Consider the following 19,441-nt stretch of genomic DNA (forward strand, 5'->3'; position numbering starts at 1 on the left):
TAATGATTGTTATTAATGAATATAAAAATAAAGAGAGAAAAATGTATAAGAGTTTTATTCTGATTGGAAATCCAACGAATCATTAATTATCAAGCCTCTAAAAATTAACATGTAAATCAATAAAAAATGAAGAAAAAAATGGAATTAATAAAAATATACAAAAATAATTTTGAAAATTAATTTATTGTTAAGTTTGTAACTAAAAATTTAGTTTTGTAAATAAAAGAAAGTAAATGTATATATTGTTAATAAGGATCTTAAACTGCATATTCTTGGAATTTTTTTAAAAATTTACTCTTGAGAGATCTAATGGATATAATATACTCTTTAGTGGATAAGTTGTCATTTTCGAAGGTTATTTCAAATAGACTTTGTCAGATATAGAGAGCGGGGACAAAAGATGATTTCATTCGTGAAAGTTTATTGAATTTAGTTATTTAGAGTCATTAAAAAATTTCAATGATTAAAATATATGCGTGTATGAAAAGATCCTATATTTTGTGAGATGGAAAAGAAGAGGTTAATGAACATGGTAAAATTGTTCTAAAATTATTAGATATTTTGTTCAAAGCTATTTATCCCAATTTAGACACACTCATCTATGACACATCCTCTATAACACCTCGTGTTATCTTAACAACCAAAATAAAATGACTTTGTCAACGAAATTAATCAGCATTAAAATCTGTTAACATCTAGAATACTAGGTTCCAACAGCTGTAAGAGTTGACTAACATCATTTACTCCCCAATTATCAAAAGTCCTCCTAAACTATAGCTGCCATTCAGAATTGATGAAACAATCAGTCACTGTACATAGTGTACAATGTCAAACCAATCAAACATAAAATTAAAAAAAATTGCCTAGAACCAAATACAAATGTACCAGAGTGGTTCCAAATGCACATGTACCAGAGTGGTTGAATCTAATAGAGTCTTAGCTGTATCATATTTTGTCATCTAATCAACGAGGAATGGAGCTATAACAACTAAGTATTATATGATTTTGCGTAAAAAAGTAGTAGAGTACTTGTCATTACGATTAAAAGCAAATTTGCATGGAAGAAAACTGCTAGGAAGATACACATATTGTTCTCAATTTACTAGCTTCTTGAAAAACTGCAATCTTCTTTAATATATAAAACTTGAAAATCTGATAGAAATAAAGAATCAGTGTCATATAGACATGAGTTGGGGATTTTCATTCCCATCCTAAAGAATACACCCCAATAGCAGTGGTAACTGAAACTAAATTTCATGAACTTGTACACCACATTTGATTGAATTTACAACAAACAAATTTCCTAGTACAAAATGTGTACACAAAAAAATAAACAGTATATGATCTACTATTAACAAATGAAATCAAAATGCTTCCTATCATATTCTTTATGCAAAAAACAAAAGGATCAGTTTTTTCGTTTCATAAACTTGGATTCGTGCTCCTTTCTAGGGTTCCATCTCTCAAGATCACCAAGAGATCTCAGCATAGCAATGACTCCATAAACATATCATCTCGAGGCTCATCCTTAGCTCTCGAAAACACATTATTGTCCTGCACTTGATTTTTGTATGAATCCTCTGAATTTGCATATCCCGAGAAACCATAATTATTTGGCTTCTGCAACATCTCTAGCGTAAAGGGTGCTCCCATTTCAGACTGTTGTGGCCTTATACTTTGCAATGGAACTTGATAATTGGATTGATGAGATGTCACAGAAGGCCTTACGGTCGGCACCATAGGTCGGTTAATTGAGTGGTTGCCACTGCCCCTAGCTGCTGGAACATCATGGTTGTGCTTTCCTTCATAGGTTGTTATCACTGACCTTATGTCTTGTGATGCCCTTTCCACATGTTTTCTTACTGGACATCCCGCACTTGTGCATTTGTAGTAGCTCCTATTAGATAGTAGTACCCCAATCAAGAAATTAGTTTCATTTTCGATTTCCAAATTAAGGAACTTCCAAACTTGTATGAAAAATTGAGCCAAATTTATGGATCAAAGATAAGGTTTTTTACCTGGGATTAGGATTTCCTTTCACTACTTTTTGACCATACTTCCTCCATCTATAACCATCATCTAGGATATCGATATCACTCGTAGTTTGAACCACAACTCTAGGTTCTCTAACTGTCCTACTCCCTCCTAGTGCAGATAGACCTTCATTTTCGCTTTCTCTTTTCCTGAAAACAAATTCAACAGAGTTAATATGTTAACATTAGCCAAAATTGGATTCAAGATTACTACAATACAGTCAAGACCTCTCTATAAAAATATTTCACTATAACAAAGATGTTTCATGTGAAACAGAATCTTTCATATAATGTTATATTATATGTTCTCTGTTGTAACAATATTTTGCTATGGCAATCAAAAAATATTGGAACAAATGGTGTTGTTATAGAGAGATTTGACTAGACATGATGTATTATTGTTTTACTTACCATCTTTTTGAGTCTGGTTCCTCTTCATCAAGATCATCTCCTCTTGACCTACTACTCTTTTGAGAAGTGTGCTCATGATCATCATCCCCAAATGAAATAGAAGAATTCTCGGGTGTTGCAACTGAATCCATTTGTCCTGTGCCATTTGAACCATAGGATTGATGATCTGGGATTTCATTAGTTTGTGTATTATAAGATTGGATTGCAGATGAAGCTGTGGATGACGACGATCTTCTGGTAGCCTGAGGCTTTGGATGGTTGTGGTTACCCTTGTACACAATCTCAGTAATTTGGCCATCTAAAGATCTCTCAACCTTTTTCTTTGTGGGACAATTTGGGTATGTACACTTGTAGTAACTTCTTGGATTTTCACTACCTTTTACTTGTTTCTGCCCATATTTTCTCCAATTGTATCCATCATCTGACCTTTTCTGCTCCCTTATACTCTGGTTGTATTGGTTCCCGCTATTGTTCTGATTATTATTATTCTGCGTAAAGCTCTGTATAGTGTTGAATTCAGATCTTACATTAGCATTTTGATCAGATGTCAGATCATCCTTCTTTGTTGGCTCTTGATAATTCCATGCTTGCTGCCCCTGATTCATTTTACACAAGAAGAAATCAATTAACTTGCACACTTTACAAGTCAAGTTAGAATCCAGAAACAGAAACACACAACATACTTCCTCCGTCTCAAATTATCTGTCATTTTTCCTAAATATAGTTATCTCAAATGATTATGGGTATCATTACTTCTTCGAGTTGTTAGTTTAGTTTATTCCTAATTGTCGATTAAGATTTTCTACTCATATTTGTTGATACGATGGCAGAATGACTTTGGCAATTGCATATTCATTAACCAAAATGACATATAAGTTGAGTAAACAGAGATTATAGTATAGCTTGAATATAAATAAGGTTAAGTAGTAAAAAACCCTCATGTAAAGCGAGAAAAAAAAATGATAGATAAATTGAGACGAGGGAGTACCAAAGGGACATGGTTAGTTTGGGATTGAGAGATTAATGCAGCTGTCCCTACTTGGGGCTGGAAAGAAAAATCTGAGTAGTTTTTGTCTTCCTGTTTGACTTCCTGATGGCTGCTGCTCTTCCAATTAAACCCCTGAGATGGAAAACTCCCTGTTGTTGGAGATGGAATTAGCTGCAAAATTATTACAATTAAAAAAAAAAAAGAACATCAGTAATCTTGAATCCAATGAAAACAGAGGAAATAGAACAGAAAGAGAACTCTACTACATACGTTTGAAGACGATAAAAGAACAGGGGAGTCCAATAGTTCAGTAGGACTTAAGCCAGGAGGAATAGCGAAGTAAGATGAAGGTGAAAAAGGAGGTGGAGATAAAGGGAGTGAAGGAGGTGGAAGAGATTTGAACTTGGGAACTCCATAACCAGTCCTCTCTGCAATTCTATCACCAAGTCCTTTGGTATGATAATCATCAGAAGCAAGAAGGTCGGTGAAAGAAGTTGTCATGAATGAAGAAGAAGTGGGAAAAGAGAAACTTGAAGCAGCCATTATTATAGAAGAAGAAAGAAGATAAAAGAGAGCAATGGGAATTGAATTATATAGTGGTTTTGACTTCCTTTCGTTTGGAGTGGGTGGGATATTAAAAACGAAAATGAACACGTATTCTCCAAGGCACTGAATTTTTCTATTATTCTACTCTAATAAATAGATATTTGAAGAAACTTCCAAGAAGGCTCAAAATAGATTTGACCGTGGAAAAAAAAACTATATTTGTGTGTTGAGTCAAAATAGGTGGCTTTGACTGTGATAGATACACATACAAATACACAAATTGTACAAGAAAAGAGAGGCTGCTATGGCAATGCTATTACGCCAAACGCGCTATGTCGCTGTCGTTATGATGGGGGCACCCACCCACTAGTAATTGATTAACACACAATCAATCAATCACGGACGAATTGTTAATACCCTTTTTCCCTGGTTTCTTCTTCTTTTTTCTTTCTCCATTGGTTAGTTCCTCATCTTCTTCTTCCTCTTTCATATTTGTGTGCTTTTATCGAATCAATTCATCAAATGTTATACTTTTCAATTCCATTTGTTAGTCGATCATGTTTTCATCTTATATGGCCTAACAGTTAATGGCAGGGCTTGAAAATTTATGTAAACTATTTGCTTCAAAACAAGGAATTTTATCTTTAACCTAATAAATGAACCCAGGAAGTTCCTCCAACATATTATAGAGGAGGGCATTTTGCTATCAATCTTGTGAGTCGAGAAATGCGGCAATTTCAAAATAGAGTGCTATTTTAAAATGTATTTTTATTAAATCGTTTTATTAGTAATATATTTGAATTTTAAAAATTAAATTTATCTAATTATCATCCAAAAGACAAATTCATTTCTTAAGTATAAAGTCAATTTTAGCAAAATGTATAGTCAAAGAATCAAGCACATCAAATTCACAAATGTCATGCTCTCTAATGGATATTTTATTTTATTCTTTAAAAAGTTAAATGATTAAAAAAACACTTTTATGTTTGAATTTTTTAATTTCATACCTGAATTATTAGGTGTATGAGTTTTCTATCTGAATAATTATCAAATATTTATCGAAACACACTCGAACTATCGATTATACACTTTTCCTACCTTAAATTTCAAGTACGAAACTCAAACAACTGATAGTTTAGGTGTGTTTGGATAAATATTTGATGATTGTTTAGGTATAAAACTCGCACACCTTATAAATCAGATATAGAAAATTTAAAAAAAAAATAGATCTTTTAAGCCTTCACTCTTCTTTTAATTGTTTACACTTCTAAAATGGAGAGCAGTTGCAACTAAAGCTAAGACTTTCTTTCTAGAGCAGTTGTGCTTAACCAATGCAGCAACACTTTCGCTTTTTGGTTGGTACTTTTTCAAAGACAGATGTAGAAAAGTTATTAGAGATGGGTCAATTATTCATAGCTGTGAAAAGAGAAGATCAAAGACATATATTGTGATTTTTGTGAATTGTATGATGCATTGACATCTTCTTGGCGGTTAATCTGTGCCATCTCCAGTGTCCATATTAATTCATAGCCACCATATCTTGCTTCAAATCAAGCTTGTAGATGCCATCATAGAAGCTGGAAATATCATGGTAAGTAATTAATGATGAGTTTAATAATGTAATCTTAAAACTTTTTATCCAATTCTGTTTTTTGTTTTGTTTTATGACTTGCTTGAAGCAAGCCATTTGGATTACCAAAGAGATGTTAAAAATATGGGTAAGTGCTCATTGACACAGAGTTTTTTAAAAAATCAACTCTTTCCAAAGAAGAATTTTTGGCTCGTACTATTATCACGTTTGCTTTGAAGGATGTATGCCTTCTGAAATTCGAAATAGGATAAGAAGGAGAAGAGGCATCAGCACTCTAATAAGCATCATATATATGCGTACTCTTGTAATTCTTGGCTTTGTAATAAAACTTATTTGGGATGAACTGTTAATTATTTCTACTAGTATTGATTAACTTTTTTCTCGCATTTGTATGTAATACTTATTTATTGTTAATTCACTGTAGTTTGTAAATGATTTAAAGATAAGTAGAATAAAAATTGTACTTAAATGTGAGATATCCTCATAAAAAAATGAATTAGAGAAAACGTGATCATACTATTACATACGTTAGGACCGAAATAATTAAGTGTCATGTGAAAACTAACAAAACAAACATCGAAAGACCATGAATAAAAAGACAAACGAGAAATATATCAAAAGAGATGGCCTACATCCACGAGAGAAGATGAACAATTCACTATATAAATATGAGCGTACAAAATATCGAGAGAAATAACTTCACACAATTCACTCAGAACTAGTTAAGTGTATGCGCTTAGTAAGTGTGTAACACATTAATTAATAATAAATATATAAAAAAAAATTATTTTGTGTACATTAAATAATTAAGTACAAAACAGCAAAAAATGTACTTAAAAAAGAACATAATAAACCACCATCACACTAACAATTAAAGAACAAAATTAAATGTATTGAACGAAATTTCAACATTGATATCAAATATATTGATATTGATACACGAAACACACTAAACAATAATGTAAAGGGAAAATGAGTTTCATTATATATGAGCCTAATAATATAATATAGTTATTGCCTACTTATAGCAAATTAACAATAACATAAAAAATTATGGTAAAACAGAAGATGACAACATGAAAATTCCGTTGAAATCTGAAAGTCATTTATAAGAGGCTAACAATATGATAGTTTTGCAACTAAATTAGTATCACACGAAAACACTCTCTAAACAATAACGTAAAAGAAAAAAGAGTTACATTATATATGAAGCATAATAATACAATACAAACTACTTGTAACAAATTAACAATAATAGAAAAGTTTATGATAGATCAGAAGATGAACAGCATGAAATTACGATAGAAGAAAACTAAAAGCAAACATCTGCCAAAAGACTTAACAATATTTACATCTGATGCACGTGAATTTTCTCATAATCGATCATTCATGACATGACAATAGTAAATATCAATTACAAACTTCTACTAAATTAAGACGCACTACAAATTAAAAATAAATTAACCAGAAGTTCAAATTTTAAGAGTTGAAATGGAAAATTTTACAATGAAAATTACAATTTACAAAAATATATATATGTTTCCGGCCAATGAATGTTCGAGAAGAAAAAAAAATGGAACCTTGCAAGTGACAGAGGTGAACGAACTTCTGAGCTTCAATTTTGGGCAAGTTATACACAAAACACTAAACCTATAATTTTTGGTTATAAAATAATCCAAATTGATTGCAAGAATCCCCAACAAACAAAAAGTGAAAGAATTCTAAGCCTAAAAGCAAGCATACGATTTATTTTTAAAAAATTTCCACCAAAATAATAGTGATTATAATATATTTTTTATGTAAATATATAGATATTTTAAGGGTCATTTACTTAAATAATATACTCCCTCTATTTCATATTAACTGGATTTTTATAGTTTTTTTCATTGTTCAAAATAGTTGAATTATTCAAATTTCAAGAGAAATGTTTGAAACTTTTTCCATGTTTACCTTTGCATTAATGGAGTTTTGTAATTTTCTAGGAGTTAAAACTACATTACTTACAAAGTTATACTCCAATAAAGCATTCCTTATATTTATAATTTCACATTTAATCTTCTTTATGATGTTGATTAAACAAAAGGGTAATAGAGGAAAATATGATTCAATTTTTGACCTTGAATGTTTTTCTTAATATGTGCATTACCTTAAAAATTCAACTACAACAACAACAACAACAACCGAGTGAAATCCCACATCGTGGGGTCTGGGGAGGGTAGAGTGTACGCAGACCTGACTCCTACCAATGTAGGACGGCTGTTTCCGAAAGACCCTCGACTCAATAAAAGCATAGAAAAAGGTCAGACATTAATATTGGAGTAAATAAGTAGATGACAAATACGGTCCAAACAATAGTATAATCAAAGCACAAAAACAGTAGATATTATTATTGGATAATAACATAAATACCATAAATAACATACATCAGAGTACAAGAAATCACAGTGCGTTAATACGTCTACGAATAAGGGAGAATAAAACTATTATGTACTAGCCTTCTACCCTAATGTGTGTCCTCCACACCCTCCTAGCTAGGGTCATGTCCTCGGTAAGTCGTAAATGTGTCATGTCATGTCTGATCACCTCTCCCCAATATTTCTTCGGCCTACCCCTACCTCTCCTGAAACCATCCATGGCCAGCCTCTCACATCTCCGCACTGGTGCATCTAAGACTCTCCTCTTCACATGTCCAAACCATCTCAGTCGCGTTTCCCGCATCTTGTCTTTCACCGAGGCCACTCCTACCTTTTCTCGAATAGCCTCATTTCTAATCTTGTCACTCCTGGTATGCCCACACATCCATCTCAATATTCTCATCTCGGCCACCTTCATCTTTTGCACGTGGGAGACCTTAACTGGCCAACACTCCGCCCCATATAACATAGCTGGTCTAACGACCACTTTGTAGAACTTGCCCTTAAGTTGTGGTGGCACCTTCTTGTCACATAACACACCGGAGACGAGCCTCCATTTAATCCATCCTGCCCCAATACGGTGTGTGACATCCTCGTCGATCTCTCCGCTGTCTTGCATGATAGAACCAAGGTACTTAAAACTACTTCTCTTTTGGATGGCTTGTTCCCCGAGCCTAACTTCCGCACCAACCTCTTGAGGTGTCTCACTGAACTTGCACTCTAGGTACTCTGTCTTGGACCTACTCAACTTAAACCCCTTAAGACTCCAAGGTGCGTCTCCAATCTTCCAGCTTAGCGTTAACTCCGCTACGAGTCTCATCGATGAGGACTATGTCATCCGCAAAAAGCATACACCATGGCACCTCACCTTGAATTTGTCGCATCAATCCATCCATCACCAAGGCAAATAGGAACGAGCTCAGAGCTGATCCTTGATGCAACCCCATCATAAAATATCAACTAATATGAAATAAAATATATATATATATATATATATATATATATATATATATATATATATATATATATATATATATATATATATAACATTAATTATGAGTTTTAGTACATATTTTAGCTTTACAAAAAATGATAATACTTTTTTTACTCAAAATAGTAAAAATAAAATAAAAGCATTTTTCTTTTTCTCCCCCCCCCCCTCTCTTTTTTTTTTCTTTTTCCGTTTTACACTCTCTCTCTCTCTTTCTCTTTCTCCCCCCTCTCTCCTTCTTCTCTTTTTTTTGTCCCTTTTTTTCTCTCTCTTTTATCTTTCTTTTTCTCTTTCTCTCTTTTAAAAATAATAATTAATTATCCTAATTTAAACTTAATTTTAAATTGAATATTATGAAAATGGTGATTTTACTATTTTTTAAATTAAATGATTTTTTTTGTAAATACATATATAATGCATTTCTAACACAATAAAGGAAATAAATATAAACAATAATTGTAATACATTTTGAATTCAATACATTACACATATTATAAGCATTTTTCAATATACATTGTGAATATATAATTAATATATTTTTAATATAATAATATATTTTATCGTTACTAAGAAAAAAATAAAAAATAATTATAATAGATTTTGAATTCAATATATAATATGTATTATATGCATGTTTCAATGCACGTGGTGAATATATAACTAAAATATTTTTAATAAAATAATATATTTTAGCACCGTTAATAAGAGAAAGGTTTAAAAAATTATAATATTTTTTAAATTCAATAAATTATACACATTATAAGCATGTTTCAATGAACATGGTGAATATATAACTAAAATATTTTTAATACAAATGAATTATAAGTATTATGTGTGAATTTCAAATATTTCAGTACTATTCAAACTAATTTACGTTGTTAGAATTGTATTATATTTGTTGAAATAATAACAACCGAATTTATAACAATGTATAATAATGAATTTGAATTGTAATACATTTTGAATTCAATATATTACACATTACATGCATGTTTCAATGCACGTGGCAAATATATTATTGTATTAAAAATATTTTAGTTATGTATTCACCACGTGCATTGAAACATATCTACAATATGTATAATATATTAAATTTAAAATATTTTACAATTATTTTTTATATTTATTTATTTTATTGAGTTAGAAATGCATTATATATGTATTTACATAAAAAATTTATTTAATTTTAAAAATAATAAAATCATCATTTTCGTAATATCTAATCCAAGAGAAAAAATAAAAAAAGCTTACCAAAAAGCAAAAAGAGAAGAAGGAGAGAAAAGAAAAAATAGAAAAATTATTTTTTTTCTTTTACTATTTCGGGCAGAGAGAGGATACCAAATGTACTTACATAAGTACAGACACTATTAAAGCTAAAATTGTCTCATAGATGATAATAATTTTAAAGTAGCATTAATAAGCGTAATTAACTAAGTAAATTATATTAGTTAAGTAAAAATTTCATATTTTAATGTTTGAAATTAGAACATACTATATTTTAGTAAAATAAAGGAAGTTTTAATAAGTAAAGTTTTAGTTGATAGCACTACATATGAGTAGTTTTTAGGAAATCTGAACAAAATAGATCAATTGTGAAACTATTTATTTAAATTGGACTCAACTCAAACTATTTATCCTTAATAGACTTATGATCCAAACTATTTATCTTTTTACCCCACTTTCTCTCTTTTAATTTCGTGTATGACGTCATGCTGACGTCAGCATCACTGCTCATCTTTGATATTATCAGAGTATAATATACTCTGATGGTATCAATCAATTTCGCTGAATCACTATCTCTTCCGTCTTCTTCCTTCTTGATACCATCAGAGTATATAAATACTGTCATGGTAACAAACGTGTATTTACGTTAGTGCCCCTTCCCTTGTTCCTCTTTGATACCATCAACGTATATTATACTTTGATGGTATCAAACAGTTTCTTCTTGATACCATCAGAGTATAATATACTCTAATGGTATCAAGAAGAAAGAGACAGTGTTTCAGCGAAACTGTTTGATACCATCAAAGTATATTACATACTCTCATGGTATCAAATATGCGAAATAGTTAAAAATAAGGGGTATGAAAGTAATGAGGTATCTAATAATAAATAGTTTCCTTTTTGGGTATAATATTAATTATCCATAATTTTTATTCTTCAAATAAGTAAAAATTTAATAACTATAATTTTAATTAATTTAAAATTTCTAAATATTAGATTAATAATTAAATACTTGATTTTTTTTATCAATATCAAAGACCTTTTCTTTTGTCGATTCAAATTTTTATATTACTTTATCCAAGATTTTAAATAGTTTATATTAGATTTTTACTTGGACTTTAATATGATTTATTTTTTCCGATAATCCATAATGACCTTCTATTGTAAACTAAATATTAAAAGGCAAAATCAATAAAAAAATAACAATCAGAAACATACACGGACTAACAAACTAAACATGTACGGACTAATCAAACCAAAAGACAAAATAAAATTAAATTTTTTATATAATGTAATTTTTAAAATTAATTTTCAATTCGAATACACGTTAATTAGGACTTTCTACCTAATTCATTAAGTAAAATTTAATGACCGTTTATTTTTTTAAGTCCTAATTTGACAAAACTCTCAAAGTCCCTAAGATTACATTGTGAATGCTACCAAGTTAGAAAGAATTTCTATTTATAGTGTCATACATTTTTTTCTACAAAAAAAGGACTAGCCAAATATATATGGAGATTTTGTGTTTTTCTTTCAGAAAAAGAAAATTCAATTATACTAGGAAAGTCGGAACAAACACCCGCCACTGAATACTGATAGATCCATAATTAAAATATGATTTGTAATATATGTTAAGAAGTACGTGTGGGCTTGATCCCTCTATAGGATTTGTTTTGGGGTACTTAATCTAACGTGCAACCCTTATTAGTTTTAAAAATAAGTTGTATAATTAATCAACATTCTTTAAAAAGAAAGACTAGTTGGTATATCTGTTTTGCCACAGTTAAATGATTGCACAGCTCTCTTTTATGTAATTAATTAGTGTTATTATAAGTGTGCTAGTCCAATTTCCAATTACTGCAAACTTTGTTGCAGATTCATTTGTATGATCCATCTGCTACTCTTTCAATTTCAAAGTTTGCCTTATGTCATTTAAATTTCAAGAGTTATCTTTCCGTGATCTATCTAGAAACGGGCTTTTTCCAGCTCAAATTAATGAAAAATTTGTGTTATAAAACATAATTTTCTCACCAATATTTTATGTTTCAAGTTATTTCAGTAAAAGAGAGCTGGATTTCACCAAGTCATGACCACATTCCTTTCGAGCTAACAATTATGGATATACTTTTTCCTAGTATTTTAAAAAGCTCTGTTGGGACTTTCCTCGGGGCTCGTTCTGGGGCGGGGCTCTAGAAAAACGCTCTGAGACTCAAGTGTGAGACTTAGTTCTGTAAGACTTACGCCCTAAGCATCCGACAATACGCCTTAAGCACGCCCAACATTCGAGGCTGGCATAACAGACGTTACACAAATTATGTGTTAAAATCTTGTTAACATTGTTGACCCTCATAATTCTTGAATAAATAAATGATACTTAATAATTTCTAATCTATAGAGATAAGAAGATTGAAAGTAACTCAAATAACAAGTTGTAGTATCACATCTTTACTATTTGGTTAAACTATGAAGGTGATTATATATTACGCAATATTTCTTTTAACAATACGTAGCAAAATTTTTCTTTTTCACTTATCATTAGTCTTCATGATTTTGTCATGTCTCAAAATTATCATATTTTATTTAGTTATTTGAAAGTAATTTTATTTTTATTCATGATGAAGTGATATTTTTATTATAATATAAGTAAATTTTATTGATTATTTTCTTTTAGAGGGGTAAATTGTATAGTATTATAAACAATATTTTTAGAAATAATGATTTTCTTATTGTTAGAAAGTTAAGATATTAGATTGTTTACACTTGTATAGTCGTGTTAGAAGTTTTATTTTCTCTGAGTTTCCTTCATCATATTTGTAATTATTTCAAACTATTGATGTATTTTTATAGTTTTGTGTTATTATATTTTTATACCATATTGTAAATTAAAATTTTAAAGATTCATAGGGCTTACACCCCACATCTCGAGGCTTACGTCTCGCCCTATACTAAAGGTTTCATCCCGACCAATGCACTTTCGTTACGCCGATCTTACAAAAAGTGGGTATTGGGCTTCATGTTTGTTTTTCTTCAAACCCCCAATCCGCGGGGTTGAAAACAACGCTCTGAAACCGGTGGGAAAGAAAGGTGCAATCCATTTCGGTGGGTAACAAACCTTAAGTGGGGTTTATTCGGGAATTCTTCGAAATTGGTTGGAAAACCGTTTTCGCAGGACGGAGACTCTTTCTGCCTTTGTCGAACTGCCCCTGCTATAACTTAACAACCAAAAAGCTCTGCGTCGAACCTCAGCCCCTTCGAGTTGGCCACGGGGTAACAGCCTCTAACAGAATTCATCTTAAGAGCTAAGTCCCAAGGAGGCGAGTTAAATGATGCTCAGGATTGAGGAAGTGAGCAGGTCATGAGCCCACAGTTTTGTCACAGCTTTGGAATTGGAATCCACATGCTAAATGCGAGGCTTCTTGTTGAGGCCAAAGCGAAAGAAGTTCCGATCACAGACAGCTTCTAAAAGAAGAGAAAAGAGAAGAGGGGCAAGGGCGGCAAGACCAGAGAAGGAGCTAAGACCACTTAGGCCAGCGTGTACGTTGTCACATTCCCTGCCTTCCAAAGGTACCTAGAGGACGGTCCAGACGCAGCAGAGCGAAGACTGGGGAGCGGGTTCCCTCCATTGGTCTACAACAGTGTCATTGTAGAGAATCCCTGCCCACCACTCAGGGAAGCACTAGACTCACTCCACGGGAACATTAAGGCAGTCTCCAATCTCGCTCGGCTCGGGGCGATCACTTGAACTTGGGAAGAGATTACTTATGAGCAAAAGGGGAAGGTAAAACGTCTCACCTAACGCTCCCGCCTTTTAAAACACTGCTTTTTACTATGGACTTTATTCTTCTGAAGAGCATAGTGTTCTGTGCTTGAATCAATATACTATTTATCTTACAAAATTGTTTCTATTTTACTTAAAGAGAATAAATTAATTCAAATATTTGGTGGTATAGAGAGAAAAAGAGGATTTATAAATATAATTCGCATTGACTGGAATACAAGTGGTTTCAGAAGAAGAAAAATAATGAAAGAAACACTTTGAAGTTTACACTTGATGTCTTTCATATATTGACTTGATGTATTTGTCCTCTCACTTTACTTTGATCTGGTTTTGCTAGATTGAATATGCTGAAAGCCTAAAAACTATAGCGTGTCCAAATGTTCTTCTCCAACTATAGTACAATCGATGTAGTTGTAAATGTTCTGTTGTATTGTTGGGGCCTGAGTTTTTGTCTTGTTCTGTCACGACTCAATCGGGTCATGAGTGGCACTTACATTAACCCTTCGATAGGAAAATCATTTTACAATCCAACTAACATCCTAACACAGAAACAAACATATTAAAAATGTGAAACATAATTTTCATAATAGTTTTTAAGTTGATTTCCCAAAAACTCAGGAAAATTAATCAAGCAAATAAACAACGCTAAAATTACCCCCTAGAACTTGAAAGTCATTGAACCAAAACTACTAAGTAACAAGTCGAAGAATAAGGGGACACATCCCCGAAAACAATAATATAAAAGTAAAGTCTGAAAGGTCTAAGGATTGGTCTGGGGTCCTAGAGGAATCCACGGCATCCTGAAATAACCGGCTCACCTTTGAATTCAATCGGTCAATGGTATCTTAGCTGAGGTTCGTCAGCAGCCGCCTGAAGATGTCCTATACTCAACAAAGAAAGAGCAAATGCAGTAGCTGTACACACAACAACAGTGTACTGGTAGGATTACTCGGTCAATCGAGTAAGTGAAATATACACAAGTAACTACAACAGACATATACAAAACACATTACCAATTATTATTTCATGAGCAATATATAGTTTAACAGTGACAATCTTAGATACAATGGTCCTCTCATGAAACTCATGCCTAAACTGTTAGTGTGTCGGCATGATACCCAATCTAATAGTTAGCATGTACCGGCATGGTACCCTATTCAATATATGTCGGCGTGACAACCAATTCAATATGTAACGTCTTGGTACCCAATCCAATTATGTATCAGCGTAACACCAGATCCAATATGTATCGACGTGGTACCTCATCCAACAGCCACAATCACAATCACAATCAACAATGAATAAGTCACACACTTGCAAATCAAGTATTAGGTTCATTGTATGTAGATCACCGTAGTCATTTCATTAAGTTCATTCCATCTTTCTCTATTCACATACATGCATGCTATACTATTGCTGCAGTTAACAAGCACATATAACATAAACGGGAAAACAAATCATCACCTTCTTCAAAACCAAGCTTGAATGCTCTTATAGAACTTGAGCTTTCCCTTTCCGAAGTCTATTGGCTTGTTCTTGGTTTAAAACAAATAATGAACGCAACAAATCAATGAACAATGACCTAATTTATCCCGATTGTATCAAAATAGTAACCCTTGGCCAAGTTCATGATCCTGTTGCCCAACTAGAATTTTTTTCATCATTAAATTCAGACCGAGAACCCTCTCTGAAGGTTAATACCATGAATTATAGGTTCTAAAAGTCAAATATAAGTTAGGGGAATATTTAAGTTACCTTTAGCACGAGAATTGGTGGGAAAATAGAGAAGAAAATGTCTTAGGTCGTCCTTTACTATCCAAAAACGAAACAAGCAGAAAACTAACATTTTTGGACTTTTTTCTATTTTTGTTCGCAATTGACCCACCATAGCGGTCCCTCCATAGCGAGAATAATCACGCCTGGGGGTTCACGAAGACAGAAACTCCGAACTTGAGTCCCAAGCCCCCATTTCGTAGCACATTCTCAATCTATGATGTTTCAAAACAACCCTTTCACCCTAAGATCTATTATGGGAGTTCTAGTTGCCCAAATTCGATTTCATAAAGCCGTAGAAGCTCCTTAATGCCTTGACTATCCAGTCAAATGATTGAATTCATAATTAAATCCCCCACCCATTACCGGACTACCCCAGATCTCACCTGACACAATTTCGTCCAAGTTTGGCCTAGGCTCGAAATTTTCAAGTTACTACTCAGAAATTTTCTGCCTCAAATTCCTCCCCCCTTGACTTATCCATAACGAAGGTAATAGGTTGTTACATGTTTTCTGTATATTTATTTATATTGTATGTGACAACAATTTTGTATCTGTTATGGAAATATCGTGGATTAACTTGCACACAATCACAGACAAAGAAAATAGAGAAGAAAAATAATACAAGTATTTAATGAGATTCGGTTATGCCTACTCCTCTCAGCAAAAGCAGAGAAAGTTTTCCACTATGAAAGATAACAAGTTTACAATCCTTTAGGATCCCTTAGGACAACATTGAATATCTTGTCCTCCTTTTTAAATCCCCAACTATATATAGATCTCACGTAGTCTCAAACCTATAAAGAAAACATTCTCTCAATCCTCTAAGGACAATATATTTCTTTCCCAAATCTATTAGGACAACTGGACAAGGGTCTCCTAAGCCAATAGGAATTATAAATTTCCTAAAATATAGAAGGAAAAAATTGAAGATAGAATTAACAGTATCAAATATGTCACAATAGCATAAAGACCAGCTGTAATGTAAGTGAAGGATATTCCTCGTTTCTTTCGATACCTGCAGGGCCTTTATAGCAAAATAGTTCCGGCCATCACAACGGCAAATGTTGAATGAATAAAATCAGAGATAAACGATGTTATGTTTCCTATGATGGAGTTTAGCTACATCAAATTTAGATTGTGAAATTGTGATCAAATATCAATGATCATGTGATGATGTAAAATCCAAGACACCGTTGTCTAAGAAATTAAAGTTCAAATGGATCAATTAAGTTACGTCATTTATCAAATTTTCTCTTCCTTTTACTCTATCATGTACTACTCTCTGTTACAATAATAGTAATAGCATACTACCCATCTAACCTACTGTTAATCAGTTAAATTTTAGCTAAAGTTAACAGAAATTCATTGACGAAAGAAAAACATAAGTAAGATGATTGTTTAAATCATGACACATAGACGAGAAAACAGTTTTGTTAATTGTTATTCATCTTATATCTTTTCATGACACAAATGCACATACTTCTTTTTGCTGCATAGCAAGAAATTAAAATGGGACTAACGTGCCACCAAAGCTATAACTTGCACATGTTAATTCAATTTCCAAAATCTTACTTTATTTTATGTTATTTACTAGTAAAGTATAGTATATTTGTTTTCATGAAAAGGGCTCTCTGTGGTTTAATTCACTTGATTGGCTGTTAAGATATTGTTGCTAATTGTTGCTCATTTAACAGTCATGTGTGAAGCGTGCTCACTGATTTTGTGACTTTTTATTCTCTATTGTATTTCAATTTATTCTATTTCTAAACAAGTGATGATCCTATGTTATTTTTTTAAAAAATAAAATAGGTAACTTAGTAATGATCCTAAGTTATGCTGCAGTGGTTTCCTTGAATCTTCAGCTTATAATATATAACTGATGTGCATTCATTTTCATAGACCAATGCTGGGAGCAATGGTATCCTAAGTTTCTTGTATTTGGGTGTAGGTACCTACCTGTCATGGGTTTAGAGGTCAGATTTTTTTATGATTTAAATTTATAATGAAAAAATTAGATAAAATATTCATTGGATCAAAATTTCGTAGCCAAATAACTCAATTATCATTAATTACATGCAATAGCCATTTGACCACTTTTTTATTTTTTTAAAGTTTAATATGACCACATGGGTTAGGCTATTATTAAATAACAAGATAAGGTTCCTACAAAGCTAGCAGTAAGCATTCGACCACTTTCAATTTCAAGTACCGTTCTTTTTCGCTATTGCTTTTCTTTTCTGCTTTGTCTTCTTCTTCCGGCCATTAATGGGTTCTTCGTTTCTTCGTTCTTCTTCTCTTCCTCCTCTTTCTTTTTCTTCATATGTTCAAAGCGCGAGTTTAAAAATCAATATACCATAAATGTGAATTGTTTTCAGTGAATAATATATTAAAAGACTCAAAATATTAAGAGGTACTCACGTCTAAATGTTGGGACTGTTTAGAGGAGCTCATATACACTATTTATGCAATATCCATATATTATATCGATACATTACATATGGTCATTTTGTTGAAAATAATTTTTGTTGCCTTTACATGTTGATAAGTAACTCCTTTTATAATTTGGAGATACAAATCTAGGTATTGATACGGGTGCAAGGATTCGATAAAAGTAAACTAAAAATGTATAATTATGAGACGTTATGGGTGTGTTTGTGGAAAATAAGTGTTCTTTTATACTTATTTTAGGGTGTTTTGTAAGTAAGCAAAAAATATTTTTGCAAAAAAATATTTATTTATAATCAAAATTTTATCTCAATTGTCTTCTCGTTGAATCAAGAGTGAATGAATGGTACCATCTTTCGTACTAAAAAGGATAGATCTTGTTGTTTTCAAGACATTAAAAAACTGTGAAAATCATGTATGAAAGCATGATAATCACGTCGTATAAAACCTGATTCTTCAATGAAATTTGTATTGGACACAAACAACAAAGAGAAAAATATTCATGTATGAAAAAGTTGAGTTATTCACGTGATAATATTACCGGAGAAATTTTAGGAATAAGATCGGAAGAAATTTTTGAGGAGAATATTAAAGAAGAATTAGTTTTTGGGGTGAATTAGGGAAGAAATCAAGAAGAAAAAAAATAGGGAAAATTACCTATTTACACATATTATAATACCATATTTACTAATATTTTCTATCATATAAAAATATATCAAAAATTACTCTTTTTTTAACTCTCTCCCCATCTCACAGATACATCTCATTTTACTTCACTTAACTATCCTAAATTCACGCATAATCTATAGCTTCGTGGTCGGCAGTTTTTTTTTTCAATTTCAGTCCATCTATTACTCAATTTCAAGCTTCTAAGTAAGGTATATTCAAGTTTTTCCTTATCTGGAATCTCACTTCATTCTCACCTCATCCGATTTTCTCTGTTTTCTTCTGTAACTTCTTTTTTTTACTCATATTCTTCAATGACACATATGGAATCCACTCCATCTTTTAGTGTTGGTCTCACACAGTTGAATAAAAATCAAGAAATTCTTGTTTCACCTGGTTCTGATTCATCTTGGAAAGATTACGACGAGGTTAGATCCAAACATCGTAACGATCCAACAGTGGTGGATAAGCTACGTGAGAAATTGAAGTCGAAATCTCTTGTTCAACATGCACCCAAAGAAGCAGACAAGAAGATTGAAGGGGTTACAACACGCCCTAATCTCCCAAAGGTATGAGTT

The 19,441-nt window shown here is 32.0% G+C and overlaps 1 protein-coding gene and 1 long non-coding RNA gene across 2 annotated transcripts; one reads left to right on the plus strand and one right to left on the minus strand.

Annotated features, from left to right (window-relative positions):
* Nucleotides 1-1,107: 1,107 nt before the first annotated feature.
* On the minus strand, nt 1,108-4,072 carry LOC129898641 (WRKY transcription factor WRKY24-like). Its single transcript, XM_055973264.1, has 5 exons — nt 3,703-4,072; nt 3,433-3,603; nt 2,445-3,040; nt 2,019-2,183; nt 1,108-1,897 (listed from the first exon to the last, which is right to left on the minus strand). The coding sequence occupies exons 1-5, from the start codon at nt 3,973-3,975 to the stop codon at nt 1,483-1,485; spliced, it is 1,620 nt and encodes a 539-aa protein (XP_055829239.1). The 5' UTR covers nt 3,976-4,072; the 3' UTR covers nt 1,108-1,482.
* Nucleotides 4,073-4,376: 304 nt separating this feature from the next.
* LOC129898642 (uncharacterized) lies at nt 4,377-5,942 on the plus strand. The gene is made up of 2 exons (XR_008769417.1): nt 4,377-4,436; nt 5,356-5,942. It is a non-coding gene; the product is annotated as an uncharacterized LOC129898642 (long non-coding RNA).
* Nucleotides 5,943-19,441: the final 13,499 nt, after the last annotated feature.

This window comes from Solanum dulcamara, chromosome 8, assembly GCF_947179165.1.
Source record: "Solanum dulcamara chromosome 8, daSolDulc1.2, whole genome shotgun sequence".
NCBI classification, from domain to species: domain Eukaryota; kingdom Viridiplantae; phylum Streptophyta; class Magnoliopsida; order Solanales; family Solanaceae; genus Solanum; species Solanum dulcamara.

Excerpts from the sequence above, each read along its gene's own strand:
- LOC129898641 (XM_055973264.1), bottom strand. The coding sequence starts at position 3,975 with ATGGCTGCTTCAAGTTTCTCTTTTCCCACTTCTTCTTCATTCATGACA. Across the intron at positions 2,184-2,444 it reads GAACCAGACTCAAAAAGATG|GAAAAGAGAAAGCGAAAATG; the intron begins GTAAGTAAAACA and ends ATTTGTTTTCAG. Across the intron at positions 1,898-2,018 it reads AAAGGAAATCCTAATCCCAG|GAGCTACTACAAATGCACAA; the intron begins GTAAAAAACCTT and ends ACTATCTAATAG.